Raw genomic sequence first — 18,603 nt, 5'->3', positions numbered from 1 at the left:
ATGTTTGCTAGAAGGGTTCCTGGGAGGAAGAGATTGTTGAATCTTACTGCATCATACTCCATGGAGATGAATGAGTTCTCAGAATATATGAAAAGGTGCTAGTCAGAATGGTACTGTTTTCCAGGTGACTACATGTTTTGTTCTTTTAATTTAAATAAAGCTCTCTCCTAGTGGAGTGCACACAGTTAATACTGATTGGGCAAAATGTAGCTGTTGCTGACTTAGACAAGGATCAGCATTTTAATTTTCATTTCTTCATTTAATATTGTAATTTTAAAGTATTCATTTGTTAACTAGCTAAATGAACTGGCCTATCTTGTACCCTTTTCAGACATGACGTGTTACATGGACTAAGGTAAATGCAGTATCTGTGGATATTTTAAAGTAGCCAGTCATTTTTCTTGAGATGGGAGGAAACTAGTGTACCCTAAGAGTACTTTCATAGCCAGTGACCAGAGGTCAGAATTGAACCCCAGACCCTGAAGCTGAGCAGTCAGTGTCTTAACCATTGAACCTCTGTGTTTCCCATACTGTACATTGAAATTGAACAAGGCACATTATCTCCATACTTGGGCAATCTGCACTGTCTTACAAGACCTCAGAACCTGCTTGACTAAGATCACAGTGACATTAATTACAGTTTGAAGCAGCATCCCTTTCTTTCTATTTGTCAAGACATTTTTTGTAAAACAGTACATCCTTTCACTTACTGTTTCTGCATCAATTTTGCAGTCCGGATTTAATGCCAAATTTGACAGAAGACTCCTGCAGAATTTTACTTCTTGCATAGGGTTTGTACTCTTTTTTTTTTTGGAGTGTGGGCAAAATTGCTTACCTGTATCATTACTGCTTTGTTAAAGATATTCTTTATATTTTTTTCACCCTTGATTTCTCTTCTATTCACTTCTACGTAACCTTTCTAGAGAACCCTGTAGTTTGGTATTAGAAGTTTTATTTCTTGCTTGTGCATTTGTCATTGTGTCTCTTACCCCAACCTCTGCTTCCATTCCTTTCTAGACCCTTCTGTGTTTAGTTTCACACACACACTCGCTGCAGAACAAAAAAACAGGCATTTTTTATCACAGTACTGCTGCATTGTATCACATGTGGTAAGCAGCTCATGTGAAATCAGCTGACCACCACAGCAAAACAGTTTTATGCATTTCCATGTTGCTGTCCATCTTCATGATGTAATTTGTACAGTGGTGAATGATGAAGTAGTCTGAAAGGTCAAGAGTTGCGGCAAGTACTTTATGTTCAGCTTGTATTTTGAAGCACAAATTAAGCACTAAAGCTCTGACAGTTTAGTTTGTTACTTTGTAAGCTGGTGTTTGATATTTGTTTCTCGATATGACACGATTTCTCTTTGCTATTTCATATATGTAAATAATACAAAGCATTAAGAATTATAAATACTCATTTTCTGTAGCAGAAGAGGGTTGCGAATTTACTTCTTTGGCACCTTAGAGATGTAGAAAGAGCATTGTTTTGTGTTTCAAGTGTAATTTAATTATAGTTAATGTAGTTTACAAAGAAAGAACCACAACAGTAAACATTTAAATTGTAACACAGTATTTTCATTTTTTTTTCAAGCTCAATTCCAAGAAATAAAAATCCATTCCAGGAGGTGAGCTACTAAAACGCTTTTGTTATTATTTGTTTTCCCTAACACTATTATGGCATGGTGAATTAAATAAAATTTGTTCTATACTTAATGCTGTGGAAAGAACTCTACAGCTGCGCATGCTTATATTGTTATGTATTGGAAATGTTTTATGTATTAGTGTATACGTCACATATTAAAACTCTGTAAATAATTTCATTATTTCAAATGCAAAATGTAATACAGGTTTACCTGAAGCTAACCATTTACCAGCAGCATGCTACAGCTGTGAAAGTTCTTTCATTTGTCATTTAATTCCATTGAACTGTGAAGCACTGCAGTTCATTAAACAAACTGCTGAACCGCATACCGGCAGTAAATCTAATGGAAATTGCATAGACTGCCATTCTGTAGTCATTCACTTAGCAAAGTTCAAGTCTCAAATTTAGTGTCACTCTGGTTCATTTGGCAATCCCAGACTTCATACAAGATTAGCAAAATTCAAGCTCAAGGTATTTAGCTTAAAAGATCTCCCCTAGTAAGTGACATGACACCTGATACCAACTAGTAGTACAGTTGCTGTGTAAAAATGAACTGATTTCTCTTGGTTTCACTACATTTTGTTTCTATTTGTGACAAGACAAGTTTCCATTTTTCTTTCTAAGTACATATTCTGATTTTGATGTGTGCTTTGTTGAGCATGCAGTTAATAGGTCTTTAACCTCCACATCTAACAGATACAGATGTTGAATGATTTTTCTTACAGTGATATGGACTCATGATGACGATGTCACAAGAAGTTCTTTGGACTGTAAAGTTTACAAGTATTTCAGCTAAATCTAAGCAACTTTCCCTCCCAGAACCTGGACCATTTTCTTTCTTGCAATTGTTCAGACATCTTGACCCATGCTGAGCCTGAATATGGTCCATCCCAACCAGTTCTGTATGCTGGTCAACAAATGAAAATAAAGTAAAACCTTTCTTACTTACACACATCAGTACTTAAGGTAGCATAATTCCAGAGTGTTGTCACCCTCTTCAAGTAGAATTTTCTGTCTTGACTCAGTCCCTGCCTCGGTTTGCTACCCATATATCTGCCCCCCATCCTACTTACTCCATCAATACCTCGCTCATTTCTCATGTGATGTATCCTAATCATAGCCGTCTTTCTTTGTCGTCTTCTACTGTATGCATGTCTTGCTTTGTTGGCATTTTCCCTTAGCTAATCTCCCCATTCCCTTCGCTATTTTGGTGGTTGTGCATTTTCTAACCTAATTTCTCTTTTCCCCTGTTTGATACATCAGCTGGATGCATTACTCCAGATGTGCTCATAAGTCATTGGAGTAGATCCAATATACTGTACCACTGAAACCTTTTGGAATGTCCTACTTCCCTTTTACATTACATAGCAGGGTTTAGGTGGCAGCCCCTTTATACAGAAGAGGTAATAAGAGATCTGGGGACCCAGGTAGATAGTAACCTCTCCTTTGACAATCATATTGCCAAAGTAGTAAGGAAATCCTTCTATGTGGCCCATCTAATTACTAAAGGGTTCACATCTGGAAATAAAGATGTTGTAGTGTCCTTCTACTCGTCACTCATCAGACCCATCATAGAGTACAATGCCCCATTTGAGATGTACCTCACAAGACATTTCCAACAGCTGGAAAGACCACAAAAGTACCTCACCAGGAGGATTACTGGCCTCAAACATATGTCCTATGCACCCCGACTGAAAAAACTCTAGCTGTACTCAGTGGTATATCGCTTACTCAGAGGTGATCTCTACCTGACTTACAAAGCCATGTCCAACTCAGAATTGATGGACATGCTCCACCTAATGAAATCCAAGTCACTATGAGCCACATGCTCTAGTGAGCTAAATCTCGCCACAACAATAAATAGAACATGCTGGAGGGATAGATTCCTGTCACAGAGACTCCCCATGCTTTGGAACAAAATTCCAAACTACATTCGGCATAGCCCCTCATAACACTCTTCAAGAGAAACCTTGGCAAGTGGATGGATAACAGAAAATACACCCTGGGATCACTTCATTGGCTCAGCTTGACAGGGGATCATTTAATTAATCAATGGGTCAGCGAAATCCGGCACACTCTGGCTAGGCTTATAAATGCCCTTGGGCAGATAGCCTAGTACCTACGTATGAACCTCTGAGAATTATGACTCCTAGATTTCTCTCTTCCATAGTTCTCTGCCTAGCAGTACCACTGTAGATGTCTTCATCATGCCACTCACATTGATTTGTAAAGGGCAGTGCCCTTCCATTTGTGAAACAGAACTTAACCAAGCTTTCTTGATTTTTATTTTAACATACTCGTCATCCTTATTTTTCCCTTTGTTATCATTTTGGAATCCAAATAAAACAAATGTTGAGATTATCTGCAAAGTCTGCTGCAGATTGCACAGTTCAGCTGCCTTTTCTGAGTTTGTACAGGGTATAATATCTGCACTTGTCCTCAGTTTTCACTCTGTATTCCAGCTAATGGGAAGAGCAGGGGCAGTCTGCTTCAAGATATCCATCTGAAAAAAAAAACAAAAAAAAAACATCAGAGCACTGAAAGAAGAAGAGCAGAGAAAAGAGATATTTCTAAGTCAGCTTCATCTCTGACTGATCAGTGCATACCAAAGTTGAAGACATTTGTGAACAAAACTGAAGAAACATCCCAAATATGATGGACAGATCATTTTTCACTTTAGTGTTGAATGCTTCTCTTTATAGCCTTCTACTAATATTGCCAAGCAAATCCCCCCCATATGTCTTCAAGCACAAGCACACATCTACAAATTAGTTTTAGTACCTTTATTGAATTATCACTTAAGACATAAGCAAACACACATTTATATAAAGAAAACACACCATATTAACATATTCCCAACATGTATGTAAGTAATGTATTCCTTTGTACAGTTGTCATCAATTCAACATTATATAAATTGATCAGTTCCTGCCTTCCTTTAAACATCACTCCTCCAAAAAATTATTCTGCATGTATTCTTCCCACAATTTCCATTTTTTTCTATATAATATGCTCCTACCCTTTTCTAAAGATCCCACTTCTTTTATAGTATTCAGTACTTCAAATACAGTTGGCTATGACTTTGATTTAGATTTTCTAGTAATTGTTTCTTTAGCAACCAACAGAATTAAATATAGCAAGGCCATACTATGTCTTGGCAATTCAAATCCTGTATCCCAGCTCAAAAAATCATTTTGTTAGTCACACCCATTTGTTCATCCAGTATTTCTGACAGAGTACTCTGTGGGGTATTTTTGAAGTCAGTCAACTCATTACACTCCATCTACCTGAGGCAAAAATTCTTTGAAGTCTGCTTGGGGTATAAAAATACCTTTGTAAACACTTCCAAACAAAACTCCTAAATTTTGTATACTTTATTGCATATTTAGGAGCTATACATATGTCCTCCAGTTGTTTCCTTATGATTTGCTTATCTCTTCCCAATCTTCCCTAACCTCTTCTGATTGAGTGCTATATTTATTGTGCAGTATTTTATATGCCCTACTTATTATCCCTTTTTAACACCGCTTCTGTTCTAGATTCAAATAAAAACTCTGCTAGAACAGGTCTTTCACTTAGGATTCCCTTATCCCTTTCTGTTTGCCTGTACTCTGATATCAATCCCTAATAGGGATGTCAGTCACTAGCCTGCAGTCCAAGTATTTTCTTGGCCTTTTCCCATTCTCTTACCTTTCCATGTTTAGTTATTTGCTCCCAATACCTTAGCTCCTTTGCTAGTTTTTTTCATTAAATTCCAGGCCCCTCTTTGCCTATTTTTTGTAGCCCTAATTGCAATCATCCTTACTGGCAAAATCTCCTTTCTGCAATCTCGTGCTGGGTTAGTTCTTAGAATATTTATTTTGTATGGCTTTTGTTGTTATTCTTAAAGGTCTGCATCCAAATTCCCATGCTTTCAATACTTTGTGAAGTTCTACCATGTTTTATTTTCATCCCTTTCCACTTTGAATTATAACTTTCTGTTATGCATGAGCCTTAACTGGTTAGCTCTAAAATTTCCCTTCAAATCAAGTAATCCTAAACCACCTTGTTCTATTAGAAGGATCAGTTTATCTTAGTTGACCTTTATCTTTTCTCCCAGATAAAATTATAAAACTCTTTATTAATTACTGTCCAAAACTTCACCTCTGGTTGATAAAAATATGCCTGAACTGTGTATAAAACCAAGACTACTAAAAACATTTTCACTGATTGTATCTTGCTATCTATATCCAAAAACAAGAACTTCCAATTTCTCAGTTTTTGTATTATCTTTTGTTTAGTCTATTCCCATGTATCTTTACCTGTCATAACAGAATCATTTTAACTCCCTACTCCTAAATGCTTCATTTTATCATGTACCCATAAATAAAGCAGTTTATGTGTGGGTACATAGTTTACAACTTTAGCCTTTCTTTTATCTTCATTAATTTTATATCCTGAAAAGACTTGAAACTGTCTCAAAATGTTCCAGAACACTGAGATGTCCTCTTCTGGTTTTATCATGTACAAAATAATATTATGCAAATAACGCTGACTTTTCTTGATTACCATACTAATTATATCCTTGAATTTCTGACTCTGTTATTTTCTTTGTCATTGGTTCTAAATGTAAAGCAAGTAACAAATGGGAAAGAGGACACATCCATTCTGGTTCCTGTGTTCAGACACAACTTGTCCTAGAAGAAACCTCCTATTTTAATTTTTGCCTCCGATCTCTTATATGTCCCCCTAATTAACCTTATTGTATCAGGGAATGCAAATGCTTCTGTTGCCCTACTCATAAAATACTGTCTTACTCTGTAGAATTCTTCTTCTGTGTCAAGACCCACCAAAAATAGTGGTATATTCTTACATTCTGCTTCCCTCTGGATAATAAAAACAAAAACAAACGTAAAACAGCGACCACCAGGAGTAAAATCCAATCTTTACTAACAAGTATCCCTCTGGATAATCATTGTTCTATTAATTTTGTCAGATCTTTGTCTTTCCTCCATAAAACCACACTGATCTGTATCTATCAGTTTTGGCAACATATTTGTCATTATTTTAGCTAGTATGGACAGAGACACTCTATAATCATTGTTTAAAATTTAAATGGGTCTATGTGAACCTGAGTCTGATGGGTCTTTACTGTCTTTAGCTATTATTCTGTAGAATTCTTCTTCTGTATCAAGACCCACCAAAAATAGTGGTATATTCTTACATTCTGCTTCCCTCTGGATAAATGTAAACCCATACGTCACAAGATGGGTTGCAAATTGGCTAAGTGACAGAACCCACAGGGTCAGAGTTGCTGGCGCCATGTCAGACTCAAAGCCTGTCACAAGTGTTGTCCCACAGGGCTCAGTCCTGGGCCCTCACCTGTTCGGCATCTACTTTTCAGAAGTACAAGCAAACACAGGAGGATTATGGCTGACAAAATTTGCAGATGACTGCAAACTGGGCGCCATAGTTGAGAACACATCTGACACAGATATCCTTCAGAAGGGTCTTATAGAAACGGAAAACTGGTGCCAGAACCATGGCCTAAAGTTAAACGCCAAAAAATGCATTGTCATACCCTTCGGGAAAAACAAAGTTACCCCTAGCTACCATATAGGCGGCAACCCACTAAGCACAGAAGAGGTTATCAGGGATCTGGGTACCCAGGTTGACAGTAACCTTTCATTTGATACTCACGTTGCCAAAGTAGTTAGGAAGACCTTCTACATTGCCCACCTGATCATGAAGGGATTCGCATCTAGATCAAGGGAAGTCATCGTCCCCCTGTACTCATCAGGCCAATGATTGAGTACAATGCCCCATTCGGAATGTATCTGACACGACACCTGCAGCAACTGGAAAGGCCCCAAAAGTTCCTCACCAAAAGGATAAAGGGTCTCAAAAATATGTCCTATGCTGCCCGACTGAAGGAACTTCAGCTCTACTCAGTCGCTTACCGTCTGCTCAGAGGTGACCTGTGCCTGACATACAAGGCCATGTCCAACCCAGAATTGATGAACATGCTTCACCTCAAAAAATCTGGATCCCTCAGAACTACAAGGGCGGGAGACTTAAACCTTGACACGGTTATTAATAGGACATGCTGGAGGGACAGATTCATCACCCAGAGACTCCCTATGCTGTGGAACATATGAGGCAGAGCACCTCGCTGGCTTTGTTCAAGAGAAATCTTGACCAATGGATGGGAGATCGCAGATATACCCCAGGGATTATCTCAGTGTCATTGCTTGACAGAGGCACAGCGAAATAATGGGCATAGTATCCTCCAAACTAAAGGGGTGGCGAAAGCCACAAAACTCTGGCTAGGCTTATAAATGCCCTTGGGCAGATAGCCTAGTATGAACCTATGAACCTATGAACCTATTACATCCACCACAGCATTCTACCAGGATGTTGGCATTTTCCCTCCTTTTAAAATACTGTTAAACATAATCTTCCAAATCTTTATCATTTTCTTCTCTCCTAGCTTCTAAACTTCCACAGGAATACCATCTCTTCTTGGAGACTTTCTTGCAGATCAATTGTACGTCACCATTTTTTTCTCATCTCCTCCGTTCTTAACTAGTAATTCTTGAATCTCATCTACCTCTAACCTTAGCATACTTTAGCCTTCCGTAAATATTTACATTTTTGCTCTTTCCTAATTTCCAGATTTCTCTGCTTTATAGAAATTTTCATAAAATTTTTGAAATATCTCTAATACCTCTACATTATCTTATCTTTCATGTTATAAGCTTCCTACGTTTGACAACAACCTTTTCTCATTTCTATTGCCTAGGTCATAGTGCTAAACATTTTTGTGCTCTGGAGTTATCAAAAAACAGTTGCTTAACAGAATTCTTTCTAAACTCATGCATATTCCTGATATTCCCATATTTCTTCTTTAGCACTCTTCAGTTGCACCTCTACTTGTTCTGTGAAATTCCTGTTATTCAGCAATACTTTAACCTCTGTCAGCCTGTCTAAATAATTCTTGTTACTTATTAACATTATCTCTTTTTCTTTTATTCTATCTATTTTAAATGCCACTTTCATTTTATTCCACTCACTAGCTGTAACTTCTTTAGAAATTTCTATCTTCTATAATAACTCTCAAATAATTTCCACTACCCATTCTTTAAATTGCTCCCTTTTTAACAGATAGATGGGGGAAGCACCAGTGTCTTATTTTTCACTTCATTACCCTGCATTTTAATCTTGGTTGTTACTGGTGCATGATCTGAAGTAGTTATTGGATGTGTGTTAGAGCTTTCAATTAAATGCATTTGTTCCGGTGAAATACAATCCGTCCCTAGTCTAGCCCAGTTATTGTACCTTGGGGAATAGTATGTAAATTCTCACCGAGTTGCTACTACTGAATTCACTTCTTCCATACCGAGTATTTTCATAAAGTTCTTCAAAAATCTGCCCTCTTTTGTTATATTTTCCCTTCTAGGCCTCCCAGCTACATCCTTACCGTCATAAATCAAGTTCCAATCTTCACTTATAAGTAATATTCTATGCTGAAAGTTGATTGTTTCTCCCCAAATTTTCTAAGCTACATAATAGTTTTAGGTGGAAAATAAATAATGCCAGTATAATCCTTCTTCCCTGACAGTAGCCACTTACTACCCCAAATCTACCATTACTGCCTTTTTTCCTCTTCTGTTATGATTGGAGGTCCTCCAGCAATTAGTATAAGTACTCCCCCTTTTCCTTTGCCTATCATATTCTGACGACTATCCACCCTGAAATCTTTTCTTTATCAAATTCCCATGCTCACTTTTTTCCCAGATGTAATTCCTGTACCATTGCTATTTACACTCCATTTCTTAATCTAATTAATTTCTCTTACTTTTTGTTTATACCTGTGAGGCTGATCACATTACAAAATAATATGGATAGTGTAGCCATTATGACAAGAAGTTATTTTACCCATCTATTATATATGTCAGTTTTTTTAAATGTCTGTTTCCAGCTTTTGTGTTTGATGCACCCACTAATGTTTTTCAAGTTGAACCTTTATTGAGTTGTATCTACAACCTATCATTGACCTCTGACTGGATTCCAGGCCAATGAAGAACAGCTATAATCATCCCACTACCCAAAACTGCCAATTTCTCCTGTCCAAAACCTTTCAGACCTTTAGCTATCATTCAGTAGAAAAGTCCCAGAGAAATGTATTTATACATAAATTTTTCTCTTTCCTTAATAACTGAATCATCCTATGTAATTCACAGCATGGCTTCTGATTAGGCTGTAACATTTCCATATACAAGATGGCTAGAAGTTTATTAGCTAATTGACCGATGTTAAGAGACTGCTTAGTCAACCATTTTACTGCATTCTAGTAGAAAAAAAATGCACCAGCAATATTTCTCAGGTTATGCTCATATCTGATTCAATAATTACTTACAAATCATTCTGTCCAAGTACTGTACAGTAACATTGCAGCCACTCCAAGTTGACCAATAGCTAGAGTCTCCAAGGTTTAGCCCTGGCACTTGTTGTCTTCTTCTTTTATGTAAATAATCTCCCTCTCTTTTTTCTCCTGAATCTGTCATGATATGTTAATCACCTTCTAGTACTGCATGCAGAACCTTGTAATGTACCTATATGAACACTTCAGCAAGAGGGTTTAGACAATATATTTGGCTTATTTTGTAATTCTGATAGGTTATTGCTTCCAAATTAAACTCATTGATCTTTGGGACCTCACCTAAACTATTTATTGCCATTTCTGTATTAATTCATGGCCCTTAAGTGAAATTTTATCACTCAGTTCAGTAATTATAATTATCTAGGTATAAAGCTTGATCCTGTCTTCAATTTTCTTCACCATGTTTGCTGCAACACCTCAGAAGTGCTCACAAATGAAACAGACCTATAGGCTGACACAACTACTAAACTGTGAAAATAATCAATCCATATGAAAGAAAGTTTTAATTTCCAAATTCAAGTATGCACTCCTATTAATAAGCTCTAGGGATTCTCAAAACAATATGATTATATATAAAATTTTCCTCAAGGGGTATCAAATTATCACATTTGCAAATCCACCTACTCAACACTGTCCCGAACATCCTTGCAGTTAGCACAGAGGCCTTTTTCATTCCCTGCACTACCCATCAAGAAGGTTGCTGCATAACAGTGTCTATCCACCTTTTACCCTTAAATTCCATTGTCCCATTTCCTTCTCCCATGTAAAATGTGCTTACAGTTTAGTTAGAATCCAACCTTTCGCTTAACTATTTTTAAATTTGTCTTTTCCAAACTAGCCATTTCCGTCTGGAATAGGTAACCCTCATCTAGCTTCTAAATCCATCTTCAGTTAGCCTAGTTTTTTTCACATTTCTAGTTCTCCCACTGCAGCTACTTCCCCAAATATCCATCCTCCACCTGACATCCTGTTTTCCTTTCACTACAGACCCCAGTTGCATACTTATTTCCACGACTGCTATTTCACCATCTCTTGAGTGTGTTAAACTTTTCCACCATAAGGTCATTCTTATATATATTTTTTCATTGCTTATTTAGATAGTGATTGGCACAATTCTTAGACTTTGTCTTGCTTTTATTTTGTATGTCTGCCTTCTCTTGTACCACCAGTACTTTTGTCAGTGGCATCTGTTGTACATACCCTGTTCTTAGGTTCATAGGTAGGTACTAGGCTGTTGGACCTAGGGCCTATATAAGCCTAGCCAAAGGTACCCTGGCTTTCGCCACCCAAGAAAATTATTTTCCTGTGCCACTGTCGAGCAGAACCACAGAAGTGATCCCCGGGGTGAATTTCCTATCCTCCCATCCAATCATCAAGATTTTTCTTGGACAGTGCTAATGAGGAGCTTTGTTTGATATAGATAGGTAGTTTGTTCCAGAGTATGGGAAGACTCTGGGACAGGAATCTATCCCTCCAGCATGTTCTGTTTATTGTGGTGATGAGGTTTAGGTCCCTAGAGCGTATAGCTCATAGGGATTGGGATTTCTTTAAGTGGAGCATGTCTAAAAGTTCTGGGTTTGACATAGCTTTGTGTGTTAGGCAGAGATCGCCTCTGAGTAGGCGATATGCAACGGAGTAAAGCTGCAGTTTTTTGAGACGGTCTGCATGGGACATCTCTTTGAGGCTGGTAATCCTCTTTGTGAGGTATTTCTGTGGCCTTTCCAGTTTTTGTAGATGTCTTGTGAGGTACATACCAAAAGGGGCATTATACTCTATGATGGGTCTAATGAGTGACGAGTAGAGGGGAACAATGACCTCTTTTTTCCTGAATAAGAAACCTTTTGTGATGAGGTGTGCCACATAGAAGGATTTCCTGACTACTGAGGCGATGTGATTATCAAAGGAAAGACTACTGTCCACCTGTGTCCCAAGGTCTCTTATCACACTTTCGGTGTTAATTAGACTACCACCTATGTGGTAGTTCATGGGTACTGAGTTTTACCAAAAGGAATGACAATGCACTTTTTTGGCATTGAGCTTGAGGCCATGGCTTTGACACCAGGCATCTGTCTCAGCAAGGCCCTTTTGTAGGATGTCCACATCTTTTGGAGTTTTGATTATGGCTCCTAGTTTGCAGTCATCTGCGAACTTCGTTAGCCAAAGACCTTCTGTGTTGGCCTGTACTTCAGAGAAGTAGATACCAAACAGGAGAGGACCCAGGACTGAACCCTGTGGTACTCCACTTGTCACTGGTCTGAAGCTGGATTTGGAGTCTGCTACTTTCACAGTGTGGGTTCTGTCAGTGAGCCAGTTGGCAACCCATCTTGTGACATAGGGATTTATACCTAGTTTAGTGAGTTTATCTATAATTCCAGAGTGGGGGATGGTGTCAAAAGCCTTGACGAGATTTAGATAGGCTGTGTGAACCACCTTACCCTCATCTATGGCTTTGGTGACTGCTTCAAAGAAGTCTATCAGGTTTAGGAGACATGATCTGCCTTTTACAAACCCGAACTGGGTGGGGTCCTGAGTTTGGAGATTACCACTGTCATTGTTTATAAGTTCCATGATGATACACTCCATAGCCTTGCAGACCAGGCTTGTTAGGCTAATGGGGCGGTAGTTTCCAGGGTCTGTGGTGGCTCCCCTTTGTAGAGTGGGATAACTGTCGCTGTGCGCCATTCAGTGGGCACATAGCCTGAGGTGAGGCTATGATTGAACATGGTACTTAGGTGGGGTGCCAGTTCGTTCTGTAGTTCATGTAGAACACCGCCTGGGATGTCGTCAGGTCCCATGGATGCTGTGTTCTTGGCTTTGGATAGTGTGTATTTACCTGTGCAGCCGTTATTACAGGAACTTTGCATTCTTCTGGTATAGAGATGGGCCATTTGAACTATTACTGTAAACTGTTTTATTGGTTCAGATGAGACAGACTGAGGCTGAAAATGGTCTGCAGACCAGTCAACTTATCTAGTTAAGAAATGTAAAATAAATAAAACTAGCAAATAGCCATGCTTCAGAGAAATTTGAGAAGGCGCACAGTCATTCTTCATGCCTCAAGTTTGTTTGAAAATCATAGTAGTTCTAAATCTATGAGGACATTTGTTGAGATGCTTGTTGAGGCTGCCATTAACTAAGATAGCCCCTCCAGATTTGTTTTAAGATCACATCAGCTCAAATACCCTTTCCAGAGTCTCTGAAGTTTAAGTTAGGTCTTTCTTTGGTCCAGTTAAGGTTACTTGGTTAACATTTCTCCACAACATCAAATGCCATTTTCACAGCTATCTCCTCTTCTAACATGTTTTTGCTACTGCTTTATTATAGTATTGTTTCACTTTAAATTTGTTTTGCTTAAAGTTTTAAAAATACTACATTAGAGCCAGGAAACAAATGTGAGTTGATTTCTGTGAGTCCAAAGGAAGTAACTATTCCTGAATTGGGGAGGAGCTGAGAAATAGCATTCAGCATACAGGTCAAGGTTTAACCATGGGAGCTGTTGAATTACTGTTATGTGAGTCTTTGTGATTTTGTTATAGTTTGTATAATTGCATTGTTTTCTTATTTTTGCTGCTGTTTTATTTTAAATGGCTTATTTTTAACTTTCCTTACACTACCCACTCTTTTGTGTTGTGCTGTTAAGTTGCCCATCCACTACATAAATTTGAGAAATTTAACTTTAGAAGCCCCTCATACTTTTATCTTATCTGCTTATATTGGTGAGTACTGCAGGAACATAACAGAAAGGGCCTTCCATTACTAATTAAACTTCATTTACTCAAATGTTCATATCTTCCCAGCTGATAGTTGCACCCGCCGATGTCTACAGCTGTAACTGTAGATTCCAAATTGCTCTTAAAATGTCTGACCTTGTTTCTAACACTGTACTACAAAGAAGGTAGAAAGGCTATAAATATAAAAATATTTAGCTGTAGAAAAAAAACAAAGGAAAATGGACCCAGTAACGGTACATGAAAGGAGCAGCACAAGCTGGAGAAGAAAAGAAGGGGCAGGATGTTGAACAGCTGTTTGCCATTAAGAGCTTTAGGAGGACAGAGAATGTGGAGTCTGCAGGAAAATGGGGTATATTCATAGAAAGATATAGAAGCTAGACAGGTTAGTAGACTTGATCAGACATGAAAGGGAAAAGGAAATGGAGAGTTGAAGGCAGCATGGGGCCTGCAGACATGCTAGAATGGGAAAATGTAGAAGGAGCAAGGAAAACGACAGGAGAGCATAGGCTGAGGTTTTTAAATAAGTACAGGCGAGTGTAGAGAAAGGGAGAAAATGAGAGATATGGCCTGCATATGAGGACAAGGAGAAGGAAGCCAAGATGAAGAAGAGATGCAAAGAGTAGTTACAAATGATAAGTGGGAGGAAGATCCAGGGGTGACCAGGCTGAAACCAACACTGAAAGGCAGACCTCTCAACTGTCCCTATTTTGGTGGTGTAACCCTGTTTTCAGGTTTGATTTGTCCCTTCACACAGTTTTCTGAATTCCCCTCATCGTGTGATTTTTGAAGCTGTCCAGCACACGGAAAGCCATACTACATCACCAATATACTAGTGTAATAATAATTTAAAGGAGACACAAATCTTGTATCTTCTTTCTTCTGAAGCAAAAATAAATTACCTTGTGTGATAGAAGTTTGCATTGCATCTCATTAAAGTATATAGAATTTTATACTGTATCTGTAATAATGGGCTTATGTTTTCCATTATTTTTGTTAGTCCCCTTTTTTTTTTAAAACAGTGCAGGTAAGTGAGAAAGGAGAGAACAGATTTCAGGCCTTAGACTTGAGAGTAAAACCTGTGAAGAGGAACCAAAAGTATCATCAGGGAGGAGGCTTGGTTACATGTTGCAGTAGATGAAGGCACCAGTGGTCTATCAGAAGAGACTGCTGAGATGGCAGCAAGCAGGACCAGGGAGGCAACAAAGAGAAAGGAGAACACCAAACCTGGAATGGGACAAATGTGTTTCCTTAGTTAGAAGCTAGGTTAAGTGCCCTGGCAGTTAAAGTAAAGGGTGATGGGAGCTGATGGATTTATACAGTGCACCAACTACTAGACACAGCAAGAAAGGAGGATTAGAGGCTGAAGGGGAGGATAAAGGAGGAGTAAGGTAATATTCACAGGGAATCTAAATCTGTCAGAAGCACACTGGGAAATTCCAAGCTTTAGAGTAGAGAGGAGTTAGAGTTTTATATACCTGTGTTCCGGCTTGAACCGTATTAGAACATGGACTCCATATTTGCAGAGTATAATAAATTGCCAAGCCAAGAATCTAGTGACATCTTAATTGTATTCATAGAGTTAGAGGTATGTATAATTGAAACTTTATGGCATAAATGAGCAGTGTAAGAAGAGAATATGAACTGCCTTGCAGTTTTAAAACAACAAAGATGGTAACAAAGATTCCTGTTTCAAAATGATCTTTCAGAATAAGTTAACTCCAGACCCAGCAAGATTTTTAATTTCTCATTATGTAAAGCTTTGAACTCTTAAATACAGTCTGCCTCTTATAAAGTAGTGCTGTATGGAAAATAAGCCCAAGAGTTTGTCTGTTAGAATAGTTATGATTTTGAACTGTGGTATTGGAACTTGAGAGAATCAGCTTTCTGGTGCAAGATTGTACTAGAAGGGGTAGCATTGTGGCTGTGGTCCTAACCAATTGAGATTGTGCCTTGGATGTTGACGCTCAGGTACTTTTAGCCAGCTGTGATCATGCTACAGTAGCTGTGCTGTGGGAGGTGGTCAAGAATAAGTTAAAAATATTGGAGAAAATCAAGAGAGTAAACAAACTAGGGGAGTGAATCAGAGATAGAATACTCAGGATTCTGTGCAAGGGTGTGAGGAAAAGGCCGAAAGGTAAGGACAGTGTGGCTGCATAGGAATGTGAAGCTACCAATTAATGCAAAAGATAGGTACTGCATGAGGTAGAAGGAGGTAAAAGAAGGGGGAGAGGAGGAGGCATAGTGCCATAAAGATAAAAAATAAAATGGAGATGGTCAGGGCAGCAAATGCTAAAGTTGAAGGGAAGGTAGCAAACAGGATCAGAAAAGGAAGCAAAGGCTTTTTAGTTACATAGCAAAAAGGAGGGAAGGGATCGAGGAGCATAACTGCTCACACTTAAAAAAGATACAAAGGAAGTAAATAGATGCTTGGAAACAAAATAGTGGTAGTGAAAGTATACTTCACTTCTCTCTTCACAAAGAAAAACAAGGGAACAGACAGTTCCATGCTGGGAATGAGGGAGAGCAAAATGGCAAGAACATACACACGCATGTATTCCATAAGAGCACATGCAGCCCCCTCCCTACCCAGTACACTCAAAGGCGCACTCTCCCACTCTAACACACACACACACACACACACACACACACACACACACACACACACACACACACACACACACACACCTAACCTACTCCTTCAGTAACTCTCCTACTTGCCCTACCTTGACCTACCAGACAGATACACACTCATACATGTGGCCCGTTAGAAATACACACACACACACACACCCTTACACTACCCAACAGCTAAACTCCCCATCACATATCTCTACCGTGATGGATGAGCACAGTCTTTTGGCCATGTTCATTAGCAAGAGCGGCCAGGAACACTTGTGCTAATTTATGCACAACTGTGTAAATGCCTTACCAGAGATAGTTCTGTGGGAAAGCACATGGCTAATTGGCATATGCCTCTCCCTCAGAATTCCTCATTAGCATATAGTATGGCTGCTGAGATAATCCACCTTCGTGCAGCATGTATTTGTGCAAAAGCAGTGCTGTAGAGCTGTCTTTGAGTAAGAAAAAGTTTCTTCTGTTGTACTACTGTATCTGTTCTTAAAAAGGATTGCAAAATGCTGTCCTGACTTCACATCCATATGAGTAGTACAACCCACCAAAATAACTGCATTCTTCAAAAAAATAAAACAACTTTTAATTGTAGACAAAATCAACACCAGTTCTAAAGCCCCAAATTCATAACTAACTAAACAATCAAAGACATTATCGAACAGCATTCCAAGAGAGCATCTCCTTCGAATACCAATGTAGAATGTTTCCATCAGGCCCAATAACATGTACATAATGTAGTGTCATTTAGCTCTTTTACTCATTTCCTACTCAAAACATAACTGCAGACCTCTGTAAATGGTTGCCATCTGATGAGTGCTAAAAAAGATGGACAAATGTACATACCTAAAGATGTATTTAAAATCATTCACATCTATTTCTACTTGTACTGTCTTTCTACACAATGTTTAATACTGACACACTTATCCAATACATTGGCTTAAGAAGGCTCACATCTTCCACCTAAGCTACACCTTTGGATTTGTTAAGTGAAATCTGTACCATGTACTACTTATACAATGGGACACTATTTTATACTAAAATAAATAGTTTATGGGTGAGTTGTATGAATGGTATTTACCTAAGCAACTAATTAGCTCTAAGCAATTGTACTACAATATTAGTTGTTAAAAGGATTCTATATCCAAAGTGTTCCTGTTTTTCTTCTATAATGTCCTGTTTTAGTGCAAATGAAAATCTGTGTGAGACTATAATGTGCTATTCTGTTTCTAAACCTGCACTTAAGTCATGTAATTAGAGAGCTTTCCTTCTCTAGCCCTCTCTGAAAAAAGGCTTGATCTTAGTAGGACTAACCTAATTAACAAAATATAATTAAATAAGTAGAAAACAGTGCATATTATATTTTGAAATAGCCGTGAAAATAGACAGTATTCTGTTTCTTTATTCTGTGACTGTCTTTTTTTTTTTTTTTTTGTTACATGGGGTCAGGGTGTCACATCAATATCATCAAATTGTCTGGAGTCAATGTTTGCACTGTTAAGTGAGTCCTGTCACTTGTATTCACATGGTATAATTTGGGAGTCACAACAGATTAATATATGCTTTACTATCTGAAAGAACATGACTCTGGAAGATTGTCATGTATTTTATTCTAAACCAGAAAAACAACGCTCCCAAGAACAAGTGGTGTTAACCAGAAAACACAAATCCAAATAAAGAACGAAAAACACCATGCCACAGCTGAAAAATACTGAATAAAATCTTTAATGAACGGTAAGCGCTTTTACACTAATTTGTGCTTCATCAGACCATACAAATGTTAAAAACCATTGCACATAAATATCAAGCATATCTAAAAAATAGCCAATAAAAAGCAGCAAACAATTAATGATAAGTCAGATACTTTTCACTTAAAGAGCTTTCACTCTTTTAACACTGGTTTAATGGAAGTCCTACCATTAATACTGGGTAATTTCTCAGCTTGTAGGTGAATGATCCAATCAAGTTCACGTCCCTCTGTATAATTTCTTAGATCACCACCACGTACACTACCTCTGACCATCTCCACAACTCTGAACCCAAATGAATGATCAGGACCATATTCAACACAATGCTTAGCCAAAGCATTATGTGTATCCTGCCTACTAATACTGTACTGATGTTCCCTTATCCGCTCCATAAGGGACCGATTGGTCTTCCCTATATAAAAGCAGCCGC

At 38.2% G+C, this 18,603-nt stretch overlaps 1 protein-coding gene across 3 annotated transcripts in view; it reads left to right on the top strand.

Moving 5' to 3' along the window:
- SCFD1 (sec1 family domain containing 1) overlaps positions 1 to 18,603 on the top strand; it is a 3,579,547-nt gene that overhangs the window by 3,197,793 nt on the left and 363,151 nt on the right. For all 3 annotated transcript variants that reach the window (XM_044073814.1, XM_044073812.1, XM_044073811.1), the window contains exon 22: positions 1,594 to 1,627. In XM_044073814.1, coding sequence (XP_043929749.1) covers positions 1,594 to 1,627 — 34 coding nt within the window. The remainder of the gene's footprint in view (positions 1 to 1,593; positions 1,628 to 18,603) is intronic.

The sequence above is a fragment of the Protopterus annectens genome, chromosome 6.part0, assembly GCF_019279795.1.
Source record: "Protopterus annectens isolate FY-2018-M chromosome 6.part0, PAN1.0, whole genome shotgun sequence".
NCBI classification, from domain to species: Eukaryota; Metazoa; Chordata; order Ceratodontiformes; family Protopteridae; genus Protopterus; species Protopterus annectens.
Note: the sequence above shows the minus strand (reverse complement) of the source record. Positions and strands in the feature narration are given on the sequence as shown.